Source organism: Pongo pygmaeus, chromosome 2 (genome assembly GCF_028885625.2).
Source record: "Pongo pygmaeus isolate AG05252 chromosome 2, NHGRI_mPonPyg2-v2.0_pri, whole genome shotgun sequence".
NCBI classification, from domain to species: Eukaryota; Metazoa; Chordata; class Mammalia; order Primates; family Hominidae; genus Pongo; species Pongo pygmaeus.
Window position 1 is genome coordinate 111,884,775 of NC_085930.1, and position 14,204 is coordinate 111,898,978.

Consider the following 14,204-nt stretch of genomic DNA (forward strand, 5'->3'; position numbering starts at 1 on the left):
TGTCTAATAGTCTGAGAGCAATTTAGGAACGGTCTGGGGTCTGATTATATCGGTTTAACTTCCTGCTTTGCTACTTACTAGCTATATGCCTTTGGGCAAGTTACTTAACTACTGTATGCTTTAGTTTTATCATCTATAAAATGAGGATAATAATACTACCTTTCTCATATTTGTTAGAAGAATTAAATGAGGTAATCTTCAGATATTTACAGACAGTGTTCCTCACATTATAAATGATAAATGTTAGATATTCACTTTTACAACTGTTTTTCAGCACTTAGTTCATTGTCTAAGGTGTTTGATAATGTGTTTTATTAATTAAAGGGAGATTTTTCTATATAGGCTTATGGATTTATCAATTTAATGGTTATTACATTACTACAATAGTCTCTAGTGTTTTAAAACAACTTGAGGTTTTATTGGCAGCCAGATTGTTTTATTTTTAAGTTTGTTGAAAATTTCCAACTTTCTTGTGCCAAAATAAGTAATAAAAGAGCCAAGTAAGCAACTTCTACTCCTTGACAAAGAAGCCTGTGTTACCTTTCAGGGGAGTGATTGATGCACTTGGACTTGCCTGACAGATCTGTTCTCTTGTCTTTGTAGGCCTTGTGTAGAATCACTCGCCATTCTCCTACTGCCTTCCAGAATGTTATTGAAAAGGTGGGACTGAACTCAGTAATAAACTCCCTGGCCTCTGCCATCTGCAAAGTTCAGCAGTATATGTTGACCTTATTCACTGCCATGTTGTCCTGTGGGGTTCATCTTCAAAGACTAATCCAAGAAAAGGTTTGACTTAGATTTTACCTGTTACTCTACATTAAAAATTGTTGTTTTCTTCTGCAATTTTAGTGGTTCCGCAAGTAATGTCATGTTTGTAGAATTCATTTTTCATCCCAAGAGGCCTTTTTGAACTTTGCCAAACCTTTGTAGCACAGAATGTTCATCTGAACATGTTATAAGAGCCTTTTAGTGATTAAAATAGAAATTCTTTAAATGGCTTCTGCCTCCTTGTCCCATTTCAGTAATGTTAGACTGAAAATGTCTCAGTCCTTCCTATATGCTGGCATTTCTTATGCCTCACCAACTCCAGCTTCCATCTCTTTCTCCCATAGCCTTTGCCTTTTTTAGGGGGAGGAGTCTCTTTATGTTTTTCTGCTCGCTCTGACCTATTTTTATTCCTTTCCTTGTAATACTCTGCCAGTTGAAATTATAGAGCCCCCATTCTGTTTTTAACCTATCCTCTTCTAGTCCTTTATATGCCTTTATTGTATATACAGTAGAGTTTGTAAGTACTAAATTCATATCACAGAACTGTATAGTGATAAACAGGTCTCTCTAGTAGCCTTTCTCAAAGTGTCTTCTCTAGTCCCTTGCTAAAGAGTGATCCCTGGACCAGCAGCATTGACATCACCTAGCAGCTTGTTGGAAATGCATACTCTTAGGCCCCATGCAGACCTGCTGAATCAGAGTCTACATTTTAGTGAGATCTCTAGGTGATTTGTTTGAACTTGATGGTTTCAGAAGCTCTGCCTGAGAATATTAGTGTTTGATGATGTGTTAACAGGTAAAAAATAAAGTAGGCCTGGCTATATATGTATTTGGGAAGCAATGAGTCAAACTTAGAAATATTTTCAGTTGTACAATTTTTCCCAGTTTTTAATATGCTAATGTGTATTGTGATTGTGAATTCTCATGAGGGGAATGTAGTAAGCAGCATTATTTCAAACAGTCATTTTTTTTTCTTTTCTTTTTTTTTTTTTTTGAGACGGAGGCTCACTCTGTCGCCCAGGCTGGAGTGCAGTGGCGTGATCTCAGCTCACTGCAAGCTCCGCCTCCCGGGTTCACGCTATTCTCTTGCCTCAGCCTCCCGAGTAGCTGGGACTATAGGCGCCCACCACCATGCCTGGCTAATTTTTTGTTTTTGTATTTTTAGTAGACACAGGGTTTCACCGTGTTAGCCAGGATGGTCTCGATCTCCTGAACTTGTGATCCGCCCTCCTTGGCCTCCCAAAGTGCTGGGATTACAGGTCTTTTTTTCTATAAGAGGTAGAGAGGTGTACCTTTCAATTCAGAGTTTTGCAAAACATGGTGAAGGTAACATTGCTTAGAAGTGTGGAATGGAACCACTTAAATACACTGTTTACCGTGGTTCTTCTGCTTTAAATGAAACACATTAAATTTTGGTTTTTATAATGAAACTTAAAATTTCAGTAACTATTATGAATAACCCTCAGATTTACATAGTAAACTTAATCTGTGGAAGTCCAAATAGAGGTAAACCACTTCTTGTCTTTAATTATTCTGATTTAGATTCTGCTAAGAAATTTGTGCTTCAGAGACAGTATTTTTTTCTAACAAATCTATGTGTCTAGTTTTTGCTATTAAATTTTCACTCATTAAATGTTCTTATTGTTATATTAGAAAAAGTAATACTTGAATAATTTTACCATGTAATCCGTGGTTAGAGAGGGTGAGAGTTTTAGAAGAATTTGTGTGTGTGTGTGTGTTTTTTTTTACCTTCAGCACAGGCATGGATTGATTAAGTTTCAAATATAGTATTTCACAAAAGCAGTAAAATAGGTTGTATGTTAATATAATTTTAATTATTTATCATATATAACTATTATTCCACATGTCTTAAGGAAATGAGCAGTTGTATGGCATGATAAACAGTCTTTTACTTTTGATTAGTATTGGTACATTAAAAAAAGTTTTTATTGTGGTAGATGACACATAACATAGAATTTATCATTTTAACCATTTTTAAGTGTACAGTTCAGTAGTGTTAAATATATTCACATTGTTGTGAAACAGATCTCCAGAACCTTTTTATCCTGCAAAACTGAAAGTCTATACACATGAAACATTTTGGGTGGTGGTGGATGTTATTTGAATCTTCTATTTTAGAGTCCCCTCTGACACTGAATTGGCAGGGGGAAGAAGGGTGCCGCATTGATGTTGCTGGGTTGGGATGGAAGCACAGATCCCCAGTGGACTGCTTTTGCCACCTCAGGAGGTAGAAGAGCTCCTCATTACTGCTGGGTGAGAGTGCGAGGTCAGGCTTTCCACCAGGACTCCTCTGATGCTACCCTGGCTGCTGAGGGGAAGGGATCCTCATTATTGCCTCCACTGATGCTGGTGGAGTAGAATGGATGCCTCATCACTGGGGAAACATCGTACAGCATGATGGAGGACTTTCTATCGTTGGGTTGGGACGAAAGCCCCAGCTCTCTGCTTGGTCTTTTGTGACTCCACTCTGGCAGGGGATAATGCTGGGGCATCTTGCCATGGTCACATGAGGTTGGAAGTCTAGGCTGCCTACTTGCTCTTTGCTGGTGGGGCTGGGGTGTGGTTTTTCCATGGTGCTTGGCTGAAGTAGAGTAGCTATTTTCTAAAAATTTTCTGTCTTGCCAGGCTGCCCCTCTCTTGGTCCTTTGGTTTGAGAGAGCTGTTTTTTCTTGCATATTTGTGTATGTATACCTGTTGGTGTTTCTAGGCTCTTGGATTTTTCAACACCCAATCTGGGATATAAGAGGCAAAAAGACAACTCAGTGAATGCATTGCTGTGTTGATCCTCAGGTTTCAAGGCCCCTAGCTGGTCTTCTGCCTTCTTTCCATGTATCTGTCATCTTATATTTGTTTTATATATATTGTCCATGGTTTTTGGTTGTACTTAGTAGTAGGAATAGGGAGAAGTGCATCTTCTCTCTCTTGTCTTCTAGTTTTTTAAATGTATCTGTGACACCTCAATAATGTACAATGAATTTTTATTTAGAATGCAAGATTCTATTTTAATAAAAAGATTAACAATTAAAAAATTTACAATTTATTGAACGTTTGCTTTTTTTTTTTTTTTTTTTTTTGAGACAGGATCTCACTCTGGTTGCCCAGACTGGAGTGCAGTGGTGTGATCTTGGCTCATTGTAGCCTTTGCCTTCTGGGCTCAGGTGACCACCTCAGCCTCCTGAGTAGCTGGGACTACCGGTGTGCACCGCCATGTCTGGCTAATTTTTGTATTTTTTTATAGAGATGAGGGTCTTACTATGTTGCCCAGGCTGGTCTTGAACTCCTGGATTCAGGTGATGCCCCGTCTCAGCCTCCCAAGGTGCTGGGATTACAGGTGTGAGCCACCATTCCTGGCCCTGAACGTTTACTTTGGGCCAAATGATTTTCAACTCTGGGTCTTTCACAGATAAGACAGTGTGTTGAGTAATTTTGTTGAGTTCTTGGAGTGTATAAGTGCTAGATGTAAGTGCTTATGCCCTAACAGGAGGGGCTGATAATAAACAAGAAAACACAGTAATTTGGGATAGTTTTAGTGTCCTGAAGAACATAGAACAGGGTATGTGATAGAGTGACTGTTAGGGGCAGTGTGCAGGTGGAGTGGAGCCAGGCATTATTAGCCTAGGTTAGGTTGGAGAACAGTCAGGGAAGACCTCCCTGAGAAGGTGCATTCTGGCCTTGGATGATAAGAAAGAGCTTGGAATGTGAAGATCTTAGGGGAAGAACTTTGTGGTTCAGCCTTCCTGAAGTGTGAGAGATCTTAGGGAGATGTGGGAAGAGAAAGAAGGTCAGCAGGGTTGGAGCACAGCCAGCAGGGAGGAAGGGACATAGAAGAACCTGGGCAGTTGGAAGAAGACCCAGCTCAGGTAGGGTCATGATATTGGCCTTCCTAAGGGGTTTTAGCACAATGATCATTGTCTTATTGTTACTTAAAGAAAAGTGAGTGTCGTCTATACTTGTCTATACATGTGTGTTTGAGGTGCAGATTTACCAGCCTTATTGTTGATAGGTTAGAATGAGTGGAAGAGGGAGAGACCCAGGAGCAAATACAAAGTTGCTTCCTGTTGAACAGGGAGAAGGAATTCTACGTGTTGTTTTTTGGCAGGATTGATGCTCATATATTATGCTCTTTTACAATGGAAACCCAGACTCCAAAAGAGTTCCATTCCCTTCCTTTTAAATAAAAGAAATTACCGTTTGCTACAGAAAACTTAGAAGACTCTAAAGAAGAAAACAAAATTAGCTGGAATCTCACTACCCCAGACATAATTATTGTTAACATGTTGGTTTATCTCTTTTTAGTTTTCTGTCTGCGTCTGTGCATTTTATGCACACATTTACCAAGTTAAAATAAAATTGTGTTGATTTTTCTTGCTGTTTTCATGAGTATTTTACTATGTCATTAAATATTCCTCAGGGATATTAAAAGAAACTTGTTATATGATTTATTTTGTGATGCACCAATAATTTAACTCTTCCTGCGCTATTGAACTGTTTGGCTCCTGTTTTTTGGTTGCTACTCATCATGATATGATGAACACCCTGTTACATACATCTTTGTGTTCCCCTCTAATAGATTACCTCAAGTGTTATACACATTTGTAAGGTGCTGCCTTAATGTTGCTAGATTGTTCTCTGGATAGGTAGATTATGTGGGTACCATTTATTTGTAATTTATCCAGCAGCTGTTTAAGCCACATGCTGTATTTTTCTCATAATAAAACCTAGAGTTTAACATTATTTAATTATCAGTATACTTCATGTTTTCATAGTTATTTGTAGTTTGTAATTAATCTCTGATTCTCCGTTTGAAATTTGTAACTGTAGCCAGGTTTTCATCTTAAACTAACAAGGTGGTAGAGTCTATTCTCTTCTGAATCATATACATTTTCTTGAGTGGATGTTTATGTATTGAAGGAACTTGTTCAGTTCACACTGTCATCTGCATTAGCTACTTGGGTGTCACTGTCCTTAGATGGTTATTATTCAGCAGCTATTTGGATGAGTAGCCATTTGCATCACGAGTGCTTGATTTATTTTGTGTCATCATCTTTAAAATGATTTGCTTGCCCATAGATGTCCTTAATAGAAGAAGATTCTGTTATCCAAAACAACTGTTAGTTCCATACACTGTGATGTTAAAAGTCAACAATCACAACCACAATGAGAGGGGACTTTTGATTAAAAATCAAAGTGACAAACCACCTTTTTCCATCTTTTCCCCTAAACACTTAATAGGAAACTTTCTTTTGAGACGGAGTTTCGCTTGATTTCCAGGCTGGAGTGCAATGGAGCGATCTCGGCTCACCGCAACCTCCACCTCCCGGGTTCAAGCGATTCTCCTACCTCAGGCTCCCGAGTAGCTGGGATTACAGGCATGTGTCACCACGCCTGGCTAATTTTGTGTTTTTAGTAGAGATGGGGTTTCTCCATGTTGGTCAGGCTGGCCTCGAACTCCCGACCTCAGATGATCTACCTGCCTCGGCCTCCCAAAGTGCTGGGATTGTAGGTGTGAGCCACCATGCCTGGCCAATAGGAAACTTTTTGAACTATTGGCAGATGGTACTTTATATGTGATTCTTGAATCACTGCTAGATGTAGGGAATTGATTACCTTTTTATAATTCAGATGCTTGAATGACTGACCAAGAAGCTTCTGGAAGACCTGATCAAGTAGAAGAAAAAACCTTGTGGGTTAGGTATGAGTTTATTTACTAATCCTTGTACTCCAAACTCTTATTTTTCTAGTTTACTTTGTAGTCATTTTTCTGGTACTTCCAAGCTGTTAATGTTTCCTGCAAATATTTCATTTTCAAGGCTGGAAGTCTGAGAGTTCATGGATGTTTCCTGCTGTTTATTGGGTAGAAATATATTGGATGAGCTCATTACAATTTTCTATAATTATAATATCTAAAAACTTAAAGTAGCCAATGCTAATTTACTTTAATTGTTATCAGACTGTATAGTGACAAATTTTAGGATTCATATGAGTAGTATAGAGAATTCAAGCTGGGCACAGTGGTATGCACCTGTAGCCCCCGTTACTTGGGAGGCTGTGGCTAGAGGATTGCATGAACTTAGGAGTTCAAGACTTGCCTGGACAACATGGTGAGACCCCATCTCTTTCTCTCTTTTTTTTTTTTTTTTTGAGACAGAGTCTTGGTCTGTTGCCTAGGCTGGAGTGCAGTGGTGTGATCTCGGCTCACTGCAACCATCGCCTCCTGGTTCAAGCAATTCTCATGTCTCAGCTTCCCAAGTAGCTGGGGTTATAGGCATGAGCCACTGTACCTAGATAATTTTTGTAATTTTAATAGAGACAGAGTTGTGCCACATTGGCCAGACTGGTCTCGAACTCCTGGCCTCAAGCAGTCTGCCCTCCCCAGCCTCCCAAAGTGCTGGGATTACAGGTGTGAGCCACTGCTCTGGCTAAGACTCCGTCTCTATTTAAATAAAAAAAGAAAATTCAGAATATGTGGAATACAGAACACCAAAGGCCAAAGTTAAACATTTACCTCTCTGAGGTAATGTCTGTAAAAAATTTGATATATATCCTTTCAAGTTCATACTTGCTATGCATATATATACATATACACATGTATGCATTGTCATATTCCCCCTTCCCTGCTGTCATGTTATTAGTCTTTTTTTTTTTGTAAAAATTGGACCAACCCAACTCTATGTTCTTTGCTGGCCCATATTTCTCCTATTCAGTGATGTGTTACAAATATGTGTTTAAGTCAATTTATGCAACTCTTCAATATCATTTTAAAAGGTTATGATATACGATCATTTAAAGGTATTACAATTCATTCCTACAGTTCCCTTTTGCACATTTAATAATTTCCATTGATTTGCCACAGAGAACATTCTCATGGCTAAATCCTTTTGTATGGACATCCTTAGTTATTCCCTTAAGGTAAACTTTTAAATAAAGTTGCTAAATAAGTTCTTTTTTGGTAGTTTATATGTAACACTGTAGTTTTATATGTACTTGCAAATAGCTACAGTGCCAGTAAAAAATGTGATAAAATTAAACTCTTTCACATATGCCAAAAATATTTTGATTTAATGCTTCATTAAGTGCATGATTACAGTCTCTATATCTTTTGATTTACCTTTCTATCTTTAAAATTTTCAGCTGAGATACTTAGAGGTCACATAGTAAATTAAGGTTTTCTTTTTTTAATCATCTCCGTCTTTTTAAATTTGGTGAGTCACAATAAGTTATTTTTGGGTTGTTGAAAGCTGTGTCTCTGTTCTAAATTTGAGCACAGAAATCATGCCACTTACAAAATATGCTTTGTCTTCTGACATCGGAGTGTCTGGTAGAAGGTGACTGCTCTTGGAACTTAAAAAATCTAAACAGGACAAGAACAGAATCTGGAAAATATTTCTGTTTCTGATAATATGGCTGAGTAGGTACTCTGCAAACCCTCTCTCATAAAATAGGCATGCCAGATAGTCCTTGCAAAGACATATTTGAACTTGCCAAAAAAAAAAAAAATTCAGAATCGCTATGAAGATGAAGTGAAAATCAGAAGGGCTACTGTGAGAATAATGGGGAGGCAGCCCCAGTTATCAAGGGACGTGTGCATGTGTTCAATAAAAAGTTTCAAACCTAAAAAAAGTTGAGAAAAATAATATAATTGCCCTACATAAACACATCATCAACAATTTTTCATTCATGGCCAGTTTTGTTTGTATGTTTGTTTGTTTTTTTAGGTGGAATTTTGCTGTGATTGCCCAGGCTGGAGTGCAGTGGCATGATCTCGGCTCAATGCAACCTCCACCTCCTGGGTTCAAGCGATTCTCCTGCCTCAGCCTCCTGAGTAGCTGGGATTACAGGTGCCCGGCACCATGCCCAGCTAAATTTTGTATTTTTAGTAGAGATGGGGTTTCACCATGTTGGCCAGGCTGGTCTCGAACTCCTGACCTCAGGTGATCCACCCACCTCAGCCTCCCAGAGTGCTGGGATTACAGGCGTGAGCCACTGCACCTGACCATGGCCAGTTTTGTTTCATTTATATTCCCACTTCATTTATATACATTCCTTCTTCCTCTGAATTATTTTGAAGCAAAATCTATATATCATATCATTTTGTAATTACCTTATATGTATCTGTAGAAGACAAGAAATTTTAAAAAGTCAATATATTCACAATGTCATTAAAGACCAAAAAATTAATACATTCTCAAAATAACCACAAATCCAGTCAGAGTTCACTTTTTTTTTTTTTTTTTTTTTTTTTTTTTTTTTTTTAAAGGCAGAGTCTTGCTCTGTTGCCCAGGCTGGAGTGCGGTGGTACGATCTTGGCTCACTGCAAGCTCCGCCTCCCGGGTTCACGCCATTCTCCTGCCTCAGCCTCCTGAGTAGCTGGGACTACAGGCACCCATCACCATGCCCGGCTAATTTTTTGTATTTTTAGTAGAGACAGGGTTTCACCGCAGAGTTCACATTTTCTTGACTTTCTCATAAATGATTTTTTCTAGGTTATCTGTTTCAATCAGATATCTTTTTGCAAATATAGGTAAATATGTCTCATCTTCTGTCTGTCTCTCCCCTCTCTCGCTTTCTCTGTCTGTATATGTATAGAGAAAAGTATATTTTTATGTGTGTATTTGTATAAATATATATTTTTCTATCTATAAATCTATCTTTCTGCCTCTATCTTCTCTTTCTCTGTGTTTACCTCTCTTTCTTTATATCTCTGCTTATCTATAGGTAAAGGGTTAACAAAACCTTTCCCCCTTCTGTGTGGGAATTTGAATTTCAGTTAACTTTTGAACTCTGTGTCTCTGGGAACCCGATAAGACCAACCTATTATTTGTATTATGAAGCAGGACTGCTTGTGGTAAAAATGGTCCCTGATTAGTAAATTGCATCTAAGCTGGGAGAATGATAAATACTTGGTAGAAAGCCATAGCTTTGCGGTTCCCTAAGTGCAGTGACTCTGATCTCTATGGAAACTCTGGAAGCTATGGCTATGGAGTTGTTACAAGGTTGGTGCTTGTGTGGCTGGAAGTTCCTAAGCCTAGGTGGCTCCCATACCTTTCCAGTGTGGCTCTCTTCTTAATGCACCTGAGCTGTGCTGCCCAGGCTGCTGCAAGGACTCTCGCAGGAGAAGAGCATCAATTGTAGCCTTGCTGGCAAGCTCAGGTTCGTGAATAAACTGACAGAAAATGTGATCTTGGGTAGTCTTTTGAATCTGTGTGCTTCGTTGACTCTAAAAAGACCTTTGGTGGGTGCCGTGATATTTTCTCCCTAAAATATAAACGATAGCATATCTTTTATATTTTTAATATAAATTTTTATATTTTTATATAAAATTATATTTTAATATAATTTTAATATTTTAATATAAAAGATAAAAGATAGCATACACCATCATGCACTTTATTTATTTTTTGACCCAGGGTGGGGTCTCACTCTGTCTCCGAGGCTGGAGTACAGTGGTGTGATCTTGGCTCACTGAAACCTCTGCCTCCTGGGCCTCAAGCTGTCTTTCCACCTTCCAGGGTAGCTGGGACCACAGGTGTGTGCCACCACACTCGGCTATTTTTTTGTGTTTTCGGTAGAGACTGGGTTTTGCCATGCTGTCCAGGCTGATATCGAGCTCTTGGGCTCAGGTGATCCACCTGCCTCAGCCTCCCAAAGTGTTTCCAAAGTGTTGGGAATTACAGGTGTGAGCCACTGCATCCGGCCCATTTTGTACCTTTTTAAACTTATCTCAGAGATCATTTCGTATCTGTTCATAGAAATGTTCATCTTTTTTTAAATTAGTACTTTGTAGTGTGACTGTACCACATTTTTATTCAATTAGTTTTTATTGACATTTGAGTGTTAGATATTTTTTCTGACATTATAAGACTAAAATATGAAAAGGAAAACTTGAAAAAAATTTAAAAGAAAATTTACATAACTGTCTTTGTGATCTTGTTGTAGGGAAACTTTTCTTAATGATTAGTATCCAGGATATGAAAAATAGCCTAATAATGAAAAGGAAAAGTTAAGACAAAATGGGCATAGGATGTGAAGAGTTACTTTATAGAAGAAGAAATTGGAATGGTCAGTAAACTTGGGAAAAGATGCTTGAACTAGAAACTAATGGATAAAATGAAAGTTAAAATGACTGTTCTATAATCTTCAGATTGGCGAACATGTACGTCTGACGGAATTGCTGGCAGAGATATGGGCCAGTGGAAACTCAGCTAGGTAAAGTGGAGTGCAATTTTATAATCTTTAATGAAGTTGAAGATGCACATACCTGAGCCAAAAAATACATGTGTACAAAGAAATTTAGAAAAACTGTTTATCACAGTAGTGTTTGCAGTAACATAAGATGATGCAGAATGAAAAAGTTAACCAACAAGAGATTGGATAGTTAAACTCATATTTCTGTGGTGGAATATTATACAGCAATTAAAAATGAACAAACTAGATTGAAAAGAATTAACATGGATAAATCTCATGGAGAAACTTTGAGTGAAAAAAAGGCAAGCTGCAGAAGGATATGGGCAATATAATAACATATGTGAGTAGTTCATTTCCATATTTATGTTTCAATGTTTAAAAAGGAGTTGTCGGCTGGACGCGGTGGCTCATGCCTGTAATCCCAGCACTTTGGGAGGCTGAGGTGGGTGGATCACCTGAGGTCAGGGGTTCAAGACCCGCCTGGCCAACATGGTGAAACTCCATCTCTGCTAAAAATACAAAAATTAGCTGGGTGTGGTGGTGTGCGCTTGTAATTCCAGCTACTCAGGCTGAGGCAGGAGAATCGCTTGAACCTGGAAGGTGGAGGTTGCAGTGAGCCCAGATTGCACTACTGCACTCCAAGCTGGGTGACAGAGCAAGGCTCCATCACCATAAAAAAAAATAAAAGGAGTTGTCACCGTATATATATATATTATTTTCTTATATTCATTAGCGTGTGGAGATGGATATTATTAATACTGTAAATTATTTTGTTTACTGAATGGTTTAAAGATACACTTTTTGTCCGGACAGGTAAAATACAATTGTTTAAAAATATAAATCTTTATATTTCTTTTATTTTTTTATTTTTTTATTTTTATTATTATACTTTAAGTTTTAGGGTACATGTGCACAACGTGCAGGTTTGTTACATATACATGTGCCATGTTGGTGTGCTGCACCCATTAACTTGTCATTTGGCATTAGGTATATCTCCTAATGCTGTCCCTCCCCCCTTACCCCACCCCATAGCAGTCCTGGAGTGTGATGTTCCCCTTCCTGTGTCCACGTGTTCTCATTGTTCAATTCCCACCTATGAGTGAGAACATGCAGTGTTTGGTTTTTTGTCCTTGCGATAGTTTGCTGAGAATGATGGTTTCCAGCTTCATCCATGTCCCTACAAAGGACATGAACTCATCATTTTTTATGGCTGCATAGTATTCCATGGTGTATATGTGCCACATTTTCTTAATCCAGTCTATCATTGTTGGACATTTGGGTTGGTTCCAAGTCTTTGCTATTGTGAATAGTGCTGCAATAAACATATGTGTGCATGTCTTTATAGCAGCATGATTTATAATCCTTTGGGTATATACCCAGTAATGGGATGGCTGGGTCAAATGGTATTTCTAGTTCTAGATCCCTGAGGAATCACCACACTGTCTTCCACAATGGTTGAACTAGTTTACAGTCCCACCAACAGTGTAAAAGTGTTCCTATTTCTCCACATCCTCTCCAGCACCTGTTGTTTCCTGACTTTTTAATGATCGCCATTCTAACTGGTGTGAGATGGTATCTCATTGTGGTTTTGATTTTCATTTCTCTGATGGCCAGTGATGATGAGCAATTTTTCATGTGTCTGTTGGCTGCATAAATGTCTTCTTTTGAGAAGAGTCTGTTCATATCCTTCACCCTCTTTTTGATGGGGTTGTTTGTTTTTTTCTTGTAAATTTGTTTGAGTTCATTGTAGATTCTGGATATTAGCCTTTTGTCAGATGAGTAGGTTGTGAAAATTTTCTCCCATTCTGTAGGTTGCCTGTTCACTCTGATGGTAGTTTCTTTTGCTGTGCAGAAGCTCTTTAGTTTAATTAGATCCCATTTGTCAATTTTGGCTTTTGTTGCCATTGCTTTTGGTGTTTTAGACATGAAGTCCTTGCCCATGCCTATGTCCTGAATGTTATTGCCTAGGTTTTCTTCTAGGGTTTTTATGGTTTTAGGTCTATCATTTAAGTCTTTAATCCATCTTGAATTACTTTTTGTATAAGGTGTAAGGAAGGGATCCAGTTTCAGCTTTCTACATATGGCTAGCCAGTTTTCCCAGCACCATTTATTAAATAGGGAATCCTTTCCCCATTGCTTGTGTTTGTCAGGTTTGTCAAAGATCAGATAGTTGTAGATATGCGGCAATATTTCTGAGGGCTCTGTTCTGTTCCATTGGTCTATATGTCTGTTTTGGTACCAGTACCATGCTGTTTTGGTTACTGTAGCCTTGTAGTATAGTTTGAAGTCAGGTAGCATGATGCCTCCAGCTTTGTTCTTTTGGCTTAGGATTGACTTGGCAATGCGGGCTCTTTTTTGGTTCCATATGAACTTGAAAGTAGTTTTTTCCAATTCTGTGAAGACAGGCATTGGTAGCTTGATGGGGATGGCATTGAATCTATAAATTACTTTGGGCAGTATGGCCATTTTTATGATATTGATTCTTCCTACCCATGAGCATGGAATGTTCTTCCATTTGTTTGTATCCTCTTTCATTTTATTGAGCAGTGGTTTGTCGTTCTCCTTGAAGAGGTCCTTGACATCCCTTGTAAGTTGGATTCCTAGATATTTTATTCTCTTTGAAGCAATTGTGAATGGGAGTTCACTCATGATTTGGCTCTCTATTTGTCTGTTATTGGTGTATAAGAATGCTTGTGATTTTTGCACATTGATTTTGTATCCTGAGAGTTTGCTGAAGTTGCTTATCAGCTTAAGGAGATTTTGGGCTGAGACGATAGGATTTTCTAGATATACAATCATGTCATCTGCAAACAGGGACAATTTGACTTCCTCTTTTCCTAATTGAATGCCCTTTATTTCCTTCTCCTGCCTGATTGCCCTGGCCAGAATTTCCAACACTATGTTGAATAGGAGTGGTGAGAGAGGGCATCCCTGTCTTGTGCCAGTTTTCAGAGGGAATGCTTCCAGTTTTTATCCATTCAGTATGATATTGGCTGTGGGTTTGTCATAGATAGCTCTTATTATTTTGAGATACATCCCATCAATACCTAATTTATTGAGAATTTTTAGCATGGAGGGCTGTTGAATTTTGTCAAAGGGCTTTTCTGCATCTATTGAGATAATCATGTGGTTTTTGTCTTTGGTTCTGTTTATATGCTGGATTACGTGGATTGATTTGCATATGTTGAACCAACCTTGCATCCCAGGGATGAAGCCCACTTGATCATGGT

General features: G+C 38.4%; 1 protein-coding gene across 6 annotated transcripts in view; it reads left to right on the plus strand.

The window, feature by feature from the left end:
• The window catches only part of ULK4 (unc-51 like kinase 4), a 722,036-nt gene that overhangs the window by 176,413 nt on the left and 531,419 nt on the right, over window positions 1-14,204 (plus strand). For 2 of the 6 annotated variants that reach the window (XM_054482410.2, XM_063661254.1), the window contains one exon: window positions 604-786. The exons of 2 other annotated variants lie outside the window; for them this stretch is intronic. In XM_054482410.2, coding sequence (XP_054338385.1) covers window positions 604-786 — 183 coding nt within the window. The remainder of the gene's footprint in view (window positions 1-603; window positions 787-14,204) is intronic. 2 more of the 6 variants (XM_054482411.2, XM_054482413.2) reach the window with 1 other exon arrangement.